The sequence below is a fragment of the Branchiostoma lanceolatum genome, chromosome 8 (genome assembly GCF_035083965.1).
Source record: "Branchiostoma lanceolatum isolate klBraLanc5 chromosome 8, klBraLanc5.hap2, whole genome shotgun sequence".
Lineage (NCBI taxonomy): Eukaryota > Metazoa > Chordata > Leptocardii > Amphioxiformes > Branchiostomatidae > Branchiostoma > Branchiostoma lanceolatum.
In genome coordinates, this window is record NC_089729.1 from 19,970,296 (window position 1) to 19,986,218 (window position 15,923).

The window sequence follows — 15,923 nt, forward strand, 5'->3', positions numbered from 1 at the left end:
CAAAAAGTTTTCGAAAAACAGCACCTAAAACTCTGTTACAAGTATTCTTGATCACTCTGCATGGTTCTATAATGTTTTCGAAAAGCCATTAAAGAAGAATATTTGAATCTTTTGATCAGTTTTATGCTTTGTTTGTTTGTTTGTTTGTTTGTTTGTTTATTTGCTTATCTGTTCCGGTCATCATTTTCAGTGTGCATACAGTCTGGTATTTATATCAATTTTTATCGACCCATGGCTAGGAGATTTGGAAAAACATGGCTTCGTGATGGGATTTAATCCTCACTTGCTACGTTTTCTAGGTTAGCGTACAACCCTGGGCACAGAAAAATAGTTTCTAACATGGTTGATTTGTTTGATAAAAAATCATCAGCCTCGTTGTCTTAGTAATCGAGCTTAATGTATAACTATCCTGAGATATTCTGTGACAGGGCAAGGGTCTTTGCCATCGTATGACTTCAGTATGCACTTCCTGTAGGTCACAAACATTTACTTCCTGCAGGTCATCACCACACAAACATTTACTTCCTGCCTGTCATCACCACACAAACATTCACTTCCTGCAGGTCATCACCACCTTATACGGGGAAGGTAGGCTAAAGTTGCTTCCGCCTCTCTCATCAGGGGTGAAGTCAGGAGGCCCCTCACCCTCGAGAATGCTGAAGCGGAAGTTCTGGACCAGTCCTCCAAGCAGGAGGAAGGTGTCCGCTTTTGCCACAGCCTCCCCCGGACAAGCACGACGCCCGGCACTGAAGGGGACAGAGAGAGATAAGACAGCTGGTACCAAGAAAGTCAAAGCATCATGTTTTAGTATTGATAATAAAAAAAAATTAGAAAATTATTGAAAAAATACATTTGTACTGAATAGGAATACTTTTTTAGATTAACCAAGTAATTTATCTATGGCCGAATGATTTTTTTTTATTCAGGGACTTACCAACCTAAAAAAACTACTCACGGAAATTATAAAACTAATAGCATTTATTTCATCATGTTACAGGTGTGAAAGATAATCGCTGAATAATCAATAACACGACTATCGGTCACATGCACTAACAATAATCGCAATTATGGGGAGTGATAGGCATTCGAAAGATATCAATGAAAAATATCTTGTATACAATTGTTAATGACGATGATAACCTAATAGCACATCCGCAGGGATGAAGCACACATACACACACAATATGTCATTCGATGATGTCAACATCCTGTGACTCCTTTAAAAGAATATGTTACTACATCTCAACTGTTGCTGCCCGCTTGAAATTGCTATTTTTATCATGCCCGTACGTAAGGTATCCTGGAATCAAATCTTATCAGTTCAAGTCCTATTTCAACAGTCGCTAGGAAGCAAGACTGAATTCCTTGCTAATATTAGATTTCAACTTTGTTACCAACCTGAAAGGCATTAGAGCCGCAGGTTTCGGTGTTGGCATCCCGTTCTCATCCAAAAAGCGTTCAGGCCGAAACACGTCCGGATCTCCCCAGGTGGCAGGGTCATGGTGCAGGGCCCACAGGTTGGGCATGATCCAAGTACCCTTGGGAATGTCGTAACCTCCTGAGGGGTGCAGGTTTGGATGGTACAGGAACATGTAACACATGTTATAACTTAAACAATTGTGAGAGAGCGTGAAACAATGATTGTACAATTGCCATGTACCACAAATGAACGGATACACTTTAGAATTTTGCTATTCGAATACAATAGGGAAAGAATGTTATTTTTCTAATAGAATGTAGGTTGTATAATAGGTTGTATAACAGTAGGAGAGGAACTAGAGGGGCAACATTTGCACGAGAAAATACAGCATATTTCACCCATATTCATTCTCTTCGAAGAATTGCCTGTTCCAAAGTCACACCTGAGCAAAACTAATATTCCAAAAACATTCTGAAAAGTCATCCCAAAATGAAAAGGAGCTTCCCAAATTTGACTTCACATGCAATAATGGAGTCTTTTGACGATAACACAATACATAACGGACTACTTAAATAAAACAAATACTGTATTAACATTTTGTAAAAAAAAAATACTATATTGACATTTTGTAAAAGAATATGAATCACCCCTGTACAAATTTGACTTGACAAGAATAGTCCCGCCATGCAGGAATCGACTCTTCCAGATGCGTTCTAATATACAATGGACCAGTCCCAAACCACAACCACTAAAGAAAATTGACTCTCACCCCAGTCTTAAGTTTAATTCGGAAAATATCCCCAGCAGGCAGAAAAATTCTTCAAGTGGCACATACGTACGTGTGAAATGAACGAGTCCAAAGACGTTTCCACTTTAAAAAATGATTCTAAAAAGATGTCCTTCTGTGCCAGAATGGACTTCCCCAGTGGTGCCTCGATGCAAAATGGACCAGTCCAAAAAAAACCCTGAAGAAACGGACTTTTGAATGTAATCACCTCAGTCCAAAATTGGATTTAAAAAAAAAATGTCACCCCAATGCAAGAATAAACACTTCCAGCAGCACCTTGATGTTTATGAGCCAGTCCTAGAAACTTTCACTAAAAAAATGGATTTAAGAGTAGTCTCCCCTTTTCTTCAAGAGTATACGTTTCTGGTTTAGAAATAACGAAAATCACTTCCAAAAGCTATATGCCAGAAATTTGAATTTCATTTAGTACATGCCCAAGGCTGACACATACCAAATCTCACATCGCTGTGATTTGATACCGCGTCATAGTGTCTAAAGATGAAAATATATATTTGTTTTGAAAGTAGCCAAAAATTGAGAGAAAAAAAATCTGAAGCAAAGTATGTGAAAGATGTGAAGAGACTCCTGCACACACATAGCCTAGGCAGTCCCATCCCAAATTTGGTATATATACTATATGAACTAGTGCAACTTATATCTACTACATATAACTGACCAGCGAGGATAACTTGAGTTTACCTGATGATAGTTTTTCTTTATATCTGTTAACTGTATTTGTTCGAAATGTTTGGTTCTGTTCTGTTGTGACCTGTTATTAGCTCAGTGTGGTAAAAATTTGCATTAAAAGGTATTTATTCATTTACAAATAAAACAACAAGAACCGGTACTTACTCAGCGTGGTGTCGACAGTTGTAGCACGTGGTATGGATAGAGGAGCAATGGACCCCATCCTCATGACCTCATGGATCGTCGCCTCTGTGTACGGAGTGGTCTCACGGTCGGACAGCTCAGGCAGCCTGTCACGGCCCACCGCACCGTCCAACTCAGCAGCCACCTTCTCCTGGATCTCCTGGTGGGCAACGAGGAACAGGATGGCCCAGCGTAGGGTCACGATCGTTGTGTCTGTACCCCCTGGGGAGACAATGGTCTTATTACACCACAATTTATAATTTACATACTCATGAACTGGACGTCGAAATTGATAAGATTGTTATACTTGGATTTACATCCAATTGCAATCGACATAGACGTGTGCATTCAACCATTTCTGCACAATCTGTCAATAACAGCAAACGAAGATTTCATAGAATCATCCAATCTGAGTACTTGATGTGCATATCTAGCAATTTGGCTGTAAGATCATATTCAGCTTAAGAGTAGGTGCATATACATCAGAAATAGATACATATAAAATCATTGACCATGGTCTGATGTGTGAGGTAATGATTAGAGTGCAATAGGGAATAAGAAAAAAAAAGCCTATCTACCAAGAAAGACGTCAGCAATAGTCTGCCTGAGATGACAGTCTGTGAGAGAGGTGACGTCATAGATCCCCTCCTCCTCAGCATCTTTCTGAGCCTTGATCATGTGATCTGTGATGTCACGGAGGTTGCCTGCAGAAGCGTACATTGCCATTCACTACTATACTTAAGGAACAGAACTATTAAGATGAAGATTTGCCTCATAAAATTACTTTTTGTGACAATTTAGATGAAATATAATAAAAGTATGGAGTAGCTTAATAAAGAAATTAAAAGACCATTGCGCTTCCAAAAAGACCAAACTCAAGTCTTCTCGGTATTTTCAGAACGCCTCTTCCAATAGATCTCAGCTCAAAGATCACCTTGGTCGTCTAATAATCTGTGAAATGATATTTGACTTATCTCGAAAACCGTTGATTTTTGGCCGACAGTATATTTAGCTGCCAAGAAGTTGGTTTCCCATTAATGTGGCTCTCCAGCCTGTATCCTCTGGAGCCTTACCGAACTAAAAACAGGTTGTTTCACGTGAAAAAATGATGTCACCTTACTTGGGTCAAATGTTTCCCGGTGCTGCTCCAGGTGACGATAAAAGATCCCCAACAACTGTTCAACCAATTTTTGTAAGGTATTTTTTGCTGTATATGAGGCAGGCAACAAATACGGTTTTAAAAAAAAAACGTCTTCAAGTTAGTTTATCTTACCGACTATATGTTTCATGATACATGTAAAGTTCTGGGAAGCTCTATTTGTTTAGAAAAGGTATCCTGCAAGCACAGTTGCCATTTACTAGATGTAAAACATTGCCTTAGCACTAGGATCATATCTTTCTGTAGTTGAAATTTGCTCATTAGTAGAGAAAAGATACTTCAAAAGACAGGTATTTGAGTCTGTCATTGACTTCATGACCTGGAATGACTGGGACTCAGGTAATGTTGACTGATCGCTATAGTTGTGGGGCATTTACGTCTTGTCATTTTTCGGTCATAGATGTAATATATATATATATATTTGAAGACAAGTTCAAAAACATAGCGGAAAACAAACATACACACTAGAACGGCGCCTCCCTTCACAGAAGTAAATATTTATCTTCTCACTTGGTGTAGGCAGGGACCGAAGTGACGGATAGACGTCAGCAAGAAGGCCTTGTCCGAAAATTTCGTTGCTCTCATTGGTCACTTTAATCAGAGTTTTGAATTCCTCGTCGTCCATGTTGTACCTGTTTAATACAAAGTCTTGGTTATTAAGTGTTGGAATTTTTTTAACAAACCTTCTATCTTTAACCCTTAAGCTGCCGCTCCCGGTTCAACCCGTGATGCAGAAACTTGTGAATATTGCCGCTACTGGTTACAACAGGTTAAGGGTATCCCCCGGAAGAAAAACCACATCGCCGCAAGTCTTGCGCGTCAAACCCGGAAATTAGTTTGCTGGCCTGGTGACCTAGTGTCAGGAGTCAAATGGCGTTGCGCAATCACTGATTACGTCATCCATGAGGCATACGATGCCTTGCGGCCATGACGTATCCAACATGGCCGCCCGCGTCGTCTGAAGGAACATTTTTTTTTCTTGTTTTCAACGACAAATTCTCGGTAATAACGCCAAATTGTCCGGGTTCAAGCACAAATATGTGTTTGGGGAGCTTGATAAAACAGATTCTTGGGAAAAATTGGTTCATTGATCGAGGATTCTGCAGTAATTTGCGACAGTGACGGCATGCACGTGGAACAAGTTCGCGTCGTCCCAAACGGAATTAACTCACGGCGACGGAGTAAATGCGGTGTTGGAAAATTCGACATCGGTTTCGAGGCTGACTATAGTATTGTTTGTGAACGGTAGAGATGTTGAAGGCGAGAAATATGTGTTGTGCACAATATTTTTATATAGTCTCACAATGGTAAATGCTATGTTGTACCAGCCTTTTAGTCGTGTAGTCAGTTCATTACCCAGGACAGTCTGTGGTCCTAAACTCACATACAGTAATACCTGTGTATTTTTTTTCTTATATGTGATTCTGATATTGTCAGAATTCTTATAAACTGAATGGTCCATGTGCTCTGTTGTTCAATGTGTGCTAGAGTGGATTCATTGGAAGCATTGTGGGAAGTATATGTTTTTATTGCTTTCTTGTGTTTATTTTCCATGAAATTTATGCAAGCAAGCTGGTACTCATTTTGGAAGAAAGTGTTATTTGTAAACCTCCAGCTGATATTAAAGAGTTATGTTTCCTAAAGCCTCAGAAAGGAATATACTGCGTTGTAATAAATCAGCCTTTCAGCTAAATTATCCGTTCAGCACCCAGGACAGTCTGCAGTCATAAATACCTGGGTGAATTCGTTTCATGTGTTTGCAAGACCTCTCATAAATGCTGTGGCACTAATATTGGGATTTCACAAATGGTTGGATGCTATAATACAATAGATTTATGAAAAGTGTATGTTTTATTGCATTATTGCCCCTGTAAATCATTAGTACAGTCACTAGGCTAAAGTTACATTACACCAATAGAAAGGGTAGACTCTTTGCTTTCTATCGGTGTATAACATATTGGGGGTATGTTGGAGGAAAGAAACAATAAACTAGTGAAATAAAAACAATTCCCGTTGTTTTTAGAGGGTCTGAAAAAGCTGGCACTGAGAAGCTGTACTGGTCAGAAAACCCTGCAGCTATGATCAGTAAAATTAATTTCATCGTACTCTAAAGGTACCAGTTTATATGATGATTTCGGGTGTTTCCGCTGCATGTTTTATTTGGTCGAATACGGATAACCGTTATATGACAAACATTGTTATGTATATAAATGAAACTTCAATAAAAAATGAATATAGTACATGAAATTTGACACGTTCACCATTGAATAAATTTGGATGTAGCCAGTGGCATTCATACACATTCTGGTATCCAGTTTTTTTTTTTTTTTTTTCAATATTGACTTGACAGGAGTAATGCCAGGAGTACAGTTGCACCCACTGAATTGGCGACTTACAACCATTGCTCCCTTTATAATCGCATGTATGTAAAAGGAAACTAGAAGATACGTTACCTTACACAGAATGCAGCCGAACAGATGACGTTGTAGACAAGCTTATATATGTAGTCCTCAAGGTCCACTTCTCGACCCTCCATCTTGGAGAACTCAGCGACGGTTTCCTCCAAAGACTCATGGACTCTACTCTGTAAGTTCTGTCCTGAAGCGTAACCCCTAAAGGTGATGAAGAAGACCGTACGATTCAGATCCAATCAGATTATAGTTTGTGCAAGTTTCCAGATGGTAATTAGTTCTCTTATGACGGTTGTCAGACTGTTCGGCAGAGAATTGACCTGAAAAGCGACCCTATCTATAATAGGATGGATACACGTGTACCTGGCTGACAGTCACCCCCCTAACATACACATGAAGTATAAAAGCAGAAAGAATAAAGATACAGGTGTCACTTACAAGACGAAACACTTCTGGACAAGCTGCGATATTACCATGTCAAACCCATTGGTCCATAAAATAGTAACGCTAGCACCTCGCTAAAGTATGTCTGTATCTATTTGCCACTGCCTCGTCATCATGTTAATACATTACGCACAAAAAGTTTTGAAACTTTACTCTGGTTGATCATATTTCCGTTGTTTCTTGATCAATTTTAATGCAATATATGTCGATGGAAAGCTTGTATATTTTCCTTTCCTATCATACCCAACTCATTATAATTGCAATCTCTTGGAGCGAGCACCAGGCCTGCTTACGCGAGTGGGTTGTAGAAAAAAGTGCCAAAATCTCCCTGCTAGTGTTAGATACTCAGCTCAGCGCCAACCCCGTTTGCGGTGGTGTCGTCCACATCGTCAATGAAACAGTGTGTGGAGGAATGTTATGTTCACAGCTACAGATAAGAGTAGATTTATTTTGACTGTTGGATGGGGAAATGAAAGTGTTGGGGCAGTGAGGAGAACCCTATGCTGACTGTTGCACAGATAGACTAACAGTGTTTGTGGAGTCAGCGTCATGTTGTGGGGCAACTGCCAGAGGAAAAAAAAACACAGGCTAATCAGCCTAAGCAACCTCGATGTGTCAAGATATAGAGACACTATTCTCCATCCAGTCACATTTCCTAGATCTTTACTTCTGCAATATGAGACTGAGTGCCATTCTACAAGATGATAGTGCACGTACATACAGAATGAGAGTCATTTCAGACCACCTCCGGGATGCAGGAATACAGAGGATAGAATTGCCTTTCTGCAGCCCAGATCTCTACACAATTGAACACCTCTCAGACTCTGTGATCACTGATCAGCTTGGCTGAGCTGTGCATGCAAGAATGATCAACAGAACAATACGACCTGCGACGACTCCTTGTGGAAAAATGGCCAGGAACCGTGTAACAAAGCTGGTGACAAGCATGAGGGGGATGTGCCGGCCTGTGGTGACAGCACATGGCTTGTAGACTGAGGCTCCTTTACGCAATTTGTTGTTTGGATGAAGACTACAAGAAATAACCATGGCTTTCATATTAATGTGTTTTGTTGATTCAAGTTTCATATTACCCTCGTACACACGCCACGTGCTACCAGCAGAAGAAAAATTACTGAATTGAGCGTTCGACTTAAGCTGGGTAATCTGGGCACTTTTTTCAATTTATGTGACCCGCCCGCGTAAGCAGGTCCGGTGCTCGTTGCCTTAATCAACAACCCTAGTAAGTTTGGTATCGTGGGAAAGAAGATCTTACAAGCTTTTCAATGATATGTAAATCTTTGAAACTTATCAAGAAACAACAGAGATATGATCGACCAAAGTTAAGTTTCCAAACTTTTTGTGCTGAGTGTATATATTTTAAAAACGCTCTGACCTAATCAAAATGGGAACGAATCTCTTTGATTAGTTGAGAGTTTACCACACATTTTTCAAACCCTACCTTATGGCACTGTGGAACAGTTTCCGGTGCAGTTTCCATGTCGGATTGTAGTCTGTGAAGGCGATGTCCTTCCCACCTTCAGTTAAGAGGTCCGCTGAAAGGAAAATCATTTTGGGAAACAGATGCCTTTAATTGTGAGTCAATCAATGGTGTAGGCCTTATCATCCTTAGGCATAACATCATTGATATGTTATTAACCATAAGCCACAAAATCTCTGCCTGCAAGTATTTTTGTATTTCTATTTGTATCTATATAACAAGTATAACAGCCCTTCGGAGTGACACACAAGCTTCGCATGTGTCATCTAATTGAATGTATTGTTTAAGCTATCTAATGAGGATACAGTTATTGACGATAACGTGTTCCACTCTACGATTATTCTAACAAAATACGATTTTTTTAACAAATCAATCCGAGGGTGATGAGTCTGCTACTTGAAGGTATTCTTAATCGTGTTATATCTCGTTTGGCATAGCATTAAGTGTGATGACACCAATTAGTGAGTCTTTTGAAAGACTAGGTATTCATAGCATTGTGTGATGACTTGTATTTGTTGCTTGTCTTGCACTAATAAAAGTTCTGTATGTTTTTGTACTTCTAATTGGTTTGATCAGCTTGATGAAAATATGTAACATTTTTGTGCAAAATTGGGTCAATTTAGGAAAGCAAATTGAATGGATACAAGTTTCTAAAGAACAAGACGATTTTTAAGACTTATGACAAAGGTTTATATCTATCGGGTGGCTATGACCACAGGTTCACAACTTCCTGTTGTTTTCTAGAACACATTTCTATACTTGTTTCCTCTAACAAAGTTTGATCGACCTCCGATGCTCGTGTAAGGACCAAGAACATTTTTACACTCGCTTATATTGCCTCAAAAGACTCTGATGTTTTTGAAGTGTATTTAAAGATGTGGGGTAGCTATGAACTCACGCAAACACGCTCATCGTGTCTTCTACAACACATTGCCCCACTTTCACTCACTCATCACTCCATTCTTTCACTCACTCATCTTTCTGCCACACCCAGTCATACACCACTCCACCCGACCGTCATTTTCCGGTGTACTTTCAGATTCTGATAGGTACACAGTACTTACATGTCAACGTCTTCGGCCTGCCAGCAAAGTCAGCACCCTTCTTGACGAGGGCTTCCCTTACAGCATCCATACTGTTCAGAACAACCACGTCCGTCATGCCCAACTTCAGGCTGAAAACGTCTCCGTACTTCTTGGCGAGCTCGATGAAAGTGAAATAGGGTTGGCCATCAAACACTGTAACAAAGCAGAACATCTTACATTTGAGGATCAAATATCAACATGCGTGAGCATTTGCTGTAATCTTAACATACGGATCCCAGAAGAAATCTGTCTGATTTTTAGAAACGTTTATTCAATGATTCGGTTGCAGTTTTAGTGGCATTTGATGCATTGATAAATTTGAAAGAGAGAAATGCACAGAGGGTTAGTAAATGCAGGATAAATAATGGATACCTGTCGTGTAAGGGATGCACAGTTTACATGTATATCATTTGTGTAAAATCCACCATTCCAAGAACACTACAGGGACTTGAAGACGCGCAAGAACAGATGCAACAGGAATTGGAAAATGGCGCGCAAACTACTGATGACGCCATAACCGCCGACCCACGCGACCCCCCGGTGATTCCTCCGGTAGTCAACGTAACTTCTACAACAGACAAGTCGAGTAGTCTACAAAACGAAGCAGGTACGTCAAACCTTCCTCAAGGATACCTAGATCGTATGGTTTCCATTGAAAAATCCATCAAAGTGAGTGACTGTGCTTTCAGCGATCTACAGAAACAATACGTAGATACGATAGGTAAACTCAACGCCTTCAGGGATGATCTGATCATGAAAGAAAAGGAACGAGAGAAGACCCATGCGAAGACAATGAACACCATATCTACACAGCTCGAAGCCGCTCAGAAGGCGCTTGAAACTCACATCAGAAAGGCTACCTCAAAACTACAGACCGACCTCACCAATTCTCGCAAAGACCTGGCCCAACAGAAAGAAAAACTCATAAAGGAGAAAGACGAAGCAACCCAAGAGATCATGATCGAAAGAAACCTGTGGAGTGAGAGACATCGTGATATGTCTCTTAAAGTCGATGCCTTGTCTGCATCAAATGTTGAACTACAGGACATTATAAAAAAAACAAGATTCAGAAATCCAGGCACTTGTAAATAGATCAAAGGAGCTGGAAGAGATGTTTGCATCTGGCCCTTGTCATGTAACGAACTCTCTACACAACAAAGCCCCCTTTCCCCATGACAATGACGGGTCTATTTCACATGACAATAGCCATACTACCGTTAATCAGCAGAATAACAATACAACCTTTGTTCTCGGCGTCCAAACGCCCGTTGTCAATGCCAAGATGTCTACATCTGTGAACACCCGCAAACTATCTACAGACAACACCAACTTGAGAAGTGAGGATATCGAGGGAGGTGTCAGAATCTTCGCGGATTCACTCTTCCGAGATGTTGATCCTAACCGAGCCTTCAAAGAAGAACGTACAAATATTCACAGAAGCAGTACCATAACGGCGGCCATCGACAACATCAGCAACATCAAAGACTCCACAACTAAGACTGTTATTCTCCACGTCGGATCCAACGACCCAGATAACAGCAAAACACACCCTGACTCAGTTCAAAGGACTCTCCATAACACCAGCAAGCTACTCGAAACAACAAAGAAGTCCTTCCCGAATGCGAGGGTAGCTGTGTCCCAGGTACTACAAAGAGGGCCGAACCACAATTCCACACTGAACACAAACATCAAAGCATACAATCAGGAGGTACTCAAACTATCAAAGAAATCAGACTTCATATACATCAAACACAGGAAGCTGACCCAAGACAGACGGCTTTATCTAAAGGACCAAATCCATCTAGACCCCAGGAGTGGGACAAAACTCCTAGTAGCAGATGTAAAGCGAACTCTTGCATCACCGTCTATTCCGCCAGCGAGCCCGGCACAGCCCCCCATGACGCACCCACAACATGGACACCGTCCCTCCGGCCAGCATACTAACACGGGATCTCTACCCACCGCCACCAATCGTGACAACGTCATCCCGTCACGAGGCGGTTTCAGAGGACAACCATTCAAGAACAGCGCCAACGCCGTGCCACTTGGACCACTCCTAGTCAACCATCTAAGAGAAGCTCGACAACAGGAGGCCAACAGGTTGGGGGAACTCAACACGTTACAACAACATCGATCACCACGCTGCAGCTACCGGTACGACCCAGCAAACAGGCCGCTCTACCATGGAAGGAGATCGGTAAACGCATCCGCAGAGCATGGGACATTCTTATATCCTGATCTCTGGTTCCTTGAATGAACTTTGATTTGATCCGGTGAAAACATTTAACGCGACCGAGGTAAAGTCATTCCCTTTCTTCGGTTATACATTTTGCTATTCACAAATATTCTGTCCAGTTTTTCATACTAGACGATGAATTATGTTCGTTTTTCTTTCTCCGTTTTCTCTATTGTGTGACTATATGCCATAATAACCGACTCCGTGTAGCTATTATATACCCTCATTCAAATTCAGAGGATGCCAAAAAAGTCTGCCCTAGTTTTTTCTTCTTGGAACATCCAAGGCAGCTGTTGTAAGAAATTTAACGATGAAGAATTTATTTCCTATGTAGTAAATAGTGACGTTATTTGTGTCCAAGAGACCTGGTTGGACAGTCATGTAGAATTAGATATACCAGGTTATAGTGTTTTCTCTAGCAGTAGAATTAGAAGTAAAAGGGCAAAACGAAATTCGTGGGGTGTTGCAGTTTTTTTCAAAAGTTTGTACAGGAAAGGGATTTCTAAATTAGCCAGTAGTACGGTAGACAGTGTATGGTGCAAGTTTGATAAGCATTTTTTTGGTCTCGAAAATGACTTATATTTATGCAATGCCTATATCCCCCCCGAATCTTCTTTTAAATCGACTCATGAATCTCCCTTTGAAATTCTCTCTAATGACATATGCAAATACTCTAATCTAGGTGACATCGCTGTGTTAGGCGATTTAAATGCAAGAACTGGCTTGCTAGTAGAAAATTATTTTGACACTTTTGCGCTTGACAATCCTACATCGGACGGTATCAGTTTCACCAAAAGTAGACATAACAGAGATATCAAAGTTAATAACTATGGCAAACATTGATAGATTTATGTTCAGCAGCGGATTTGACTATTCTAAATGGTAGATTCGCGGGGGACCTAAAAGGCGACTTTACCTGTTATCACTATAATGGATCTAGCGTTGTCGATTATTGTATTGTAAGCAAGTCTCTATTGTCCGATGTACAATATGTAAGTATTAGTCCAATCACCCAATTTTCCGACCATTGCCATGTTTCCTTCTCACTGTCAACAAAGTATTCCCCTCATGTTCCAAAAACTACCAACCAGATTAAACCCAAGCCAACAGCATTCATTTGGAACGATGAATCAAAATTAACATATCAAAGTATTCTAGATAATCAATATGCAATTTCAGAATTTAAAAATTTTGCCAAACATCTTTCTCTTCGACAGAAAAAGCTGTCACAAATTTCACAGATTTATTGTTAGACGTAGCTAAAAAGTCACTTAAAGCAAAGCCCAATAGACAAACAAAGAAACCCACACAAAGCGGTAAGAAAAATAAAGCTTGGTTTGATCAGTGCTGCTGGTCTTCACGCCAACGTTTGAAAAGACTATCGCTGGCATTGAAGAAAGAACCGTGGCTAAAAGACACTAGAAACAAATATTTCACAGCTTTGCGTGACTACAAAAAACTCATCAAACAGCGTAAACGGAAGTACAATTCCGACCTTCTGTTAAAATTGGAACATTTTAACAAAAACAATCCAAAGGAGTTTTGGTCACTTTTAAAGTATTTGGACAAAGAAGTAAATGGAAAACACAAGTCAAATACTTGCGATCCCAATATTACGTCAGAAGAATGGATACAACATTTTACAAGTTTAAATAACCTGATTAATGACAATAGTTTTGACACTGTTTTCGAAAAAACGGTCACTGAATACCTTAATCAATTAGATAGTCAAACCCCAAGCCCCTTAGATTTCCCATTTACTGCAGGGGAAGTCTTGAATGGTTTAAGTTTATTGAAAACGGCAAAAGCTTCCGGTATTGACTCAATTTCAAATGAAATGTTGAAGTATGGGGCAAAAACCTTATGTCAGCCATTAGTGACTTTGTTCAATACTATACTCAGCAAAGGCAACTTTCCTTCTAATTGGAACACAAGTATTCTTACGCCAATATTCAAATCAGGTGATAAATCTAATGTAGACAATTACAGAGGAGTAGCAATTTCTAGTTGTCTATCCAAATTATTTACGCTCATCCTAAACAACAGGTTACAAAACTTTGCAGAAAGTAAAAACCTATTAGATGACACCCAGTTTGGGTTCCGGAAAAGATGTAGAACTTCAGATAATATATATATCCTAAAATCTTTAATAGACAAATACACAAGTAAAAAAGGTGGGAAACTATTTGTATGCTTTGTTGACATGAGGAAGGCATTTGACAGTGTTTGGCGGGATGGGCTGTTCTATAAGTTGTATCAATGTGGTATTGGAGGAAATTTCTTTAATATTATAAAATCCATGTATAGGGACGTGAATTATGCCGTTAGATTAGACAATGGACTATCAAACTCCTTTCCTTCCGTATGCGGAGTAAGACAAGGATGCAATTTAAGCCCTTTACTATTCAATTTATTCATAAATGACATTTCTAAGTGTTTTGATCCCACGAAATGTGATCCTGCAGTCCTAACTTCAAAATCCCTAAATTGTTTATCCTGGGCAGACGATCTCGCTCTGATATCATCGTCAAAACAAGGGCTACAGCATTGTATTGATTGCCTAGAAAAGTATTGTAAGAAATGGAAACTATCTGTCAATGTTTCAAAAACCAAGGTTGTTGTTTTCGGCAAAGGTTCTAAGAAGAAATACAAATTTCATATTTATGACAAAGAAATAGAAATCACTGACAGCTATACCTACCTCGGTATTCCGTTTACATCATCGGGTAAGTTCAAAACTGCCAGGAAATATCTAAAAACCAGAGCAATGAGAGCACTTTTTAAACTCAAGGCTCTTCTACTCTCTAACAATGACATTTCAATCAATCTTGGGAAAAACCTATTTGATAAATTCGTCAAGCCCATCTTTATGTACGGCTCAGAGATCACATGCTTTGACCGTTCTTCCAAAAATATGAAAATTATTGCATCACATACCGGTAACATCCGTGAATCTTCTCAAAAGGTTCTGTCAACTTTACTAAAAATACTTAATATTCAAAATAACTTTCCTGCCACCAGTCGAAAAACCACCTCTTCTGAATCTAATAGTACCTATGTTGTATGTTTCGAAAGAAATACAGATAAAGAAATACTAATGCGTCATGCCAATAGCCAAACTCTACGAGAGAACGGCTTCCAAATCATAAACCTACACGCAAATCAACATATTCCAGAATTTGACATCATTGATATGCGTTTCCAGAAATTCCTGTTAGGTATACATGCCAAAGCCTCAAACGATGGTGTCAGAGGAGAAATGGGAACTTTCCCAACGATGATGGACGCAGAAATGCAACTTGTAAAATACTGGCACCGCTTAGTTCATTTACCCGAACATACCTTACTTCGGGAGGCATACAATGCTGTTCTTTTAGGAGAACATGATTGGGTTGTCCACGTGAAAAATATCCTCAACTACCACGGTTTTGGACATATATGGCTGAACCCGAAGTCATACCATATAGATATAATCAAAACTCAGCTACGACAACGTCTACAAGATGTTTATATACAAAATTGGCATTGCGCTATTCGAAACAATTCCAAACTTTCCTTTCTTTCTACCTTAAACAATATTTATAAGCAAGAAAACTACCTTTCAAACATTAAGAGCCTCGACGTACGTAGAGCAATCACAAAACTCAGAATTGGCTGCCATAAATTAAGTATAGAAACGGGGAGATTTCAAAAACTCCCTATAGACCAGAGGGTTTGTCCATTTTGTCCAGAGGTAGTTGAAGACGAATATCACTTTTTGATTGTATGTCCCAAATATTTTGATTTACGTAATTCACTATACTCAATGCTATCGTTGGACTTACCAGGATTTATCTCAATGGACTTAAATAGCAAATTTAAGTACATAATGACATGTGACAACCCATGCATGGTATACATTGGGAAATATATCAAAGAATGTCTAGACGTAAGAAACTCCTCCAATAATTGTAAAATCCCATTGTCATCCCATACTACTACACCATATTGTATAAGATAGACTAGTACATCAT

The 15,923-nt window shown here is 39.7% G+C and overlaps 1 protein-coding gene across 13 annotated transcripts in view; it reads right to left on the bottom strand.

Moving 5' to 3' along the window:
* Window positions 1-339: 339 nt before the first annotated feature.
* The window catches only part of LOC136440343 (steroid 17-alpha-hydroxylase/17,20 lyase-like), a 79,982-nt gene continuing 64,398 nt past the window's right edge, over window positions 340-15,923 (bottom strand). For 12 of the 13 annotated variants that reach the window (XM_066436327.1, XM_066436331.1, XM_066436325.1 and 9 more), the window contains exons 4-12: window positions 9,654-9,827; window positions 8,551-8,644; window positions 6,690-6,848; window positions 4,747-4,868; window positions 4,198-4,284; window positions 3,656-3,781; window positions 3,060-3,299; window positions 1,399-1,558; window positions 341-746 (exon numbers count right to left, since the gene is read on the bottom strand). In XM_066436327.1, coding sequence (XP_066292424.1) covers window positions 551-746; window positions 1,399-1,558; window positions 3,060-3,299; window positions 3,656-3,781; window positions 4,198-4,284; window positions 4,747-4,868; window positions 6,690-6,848; window positions 8,551-8,644; window positions 9,654-9,827 — 1,358 coding nt within the window. In that variant the 3' untranslated portion in view covers window positions 341-550. Of the gene's footprint in view, window positions 747-1,398; window positions 1,559-3,059; window positions 3,300-3,655; window positions 3,782-4,197; window positions 4,285-4,746; window positions 4,869-6,689; window positions 6,849-8,550; window positions 8,645-9,653; window positions 9,828-10,046; window positions 10,159-15,923 lie in introns of those variants that run through there. The other variant, XM_066436335.1, reaches the window with a different exon arrangement.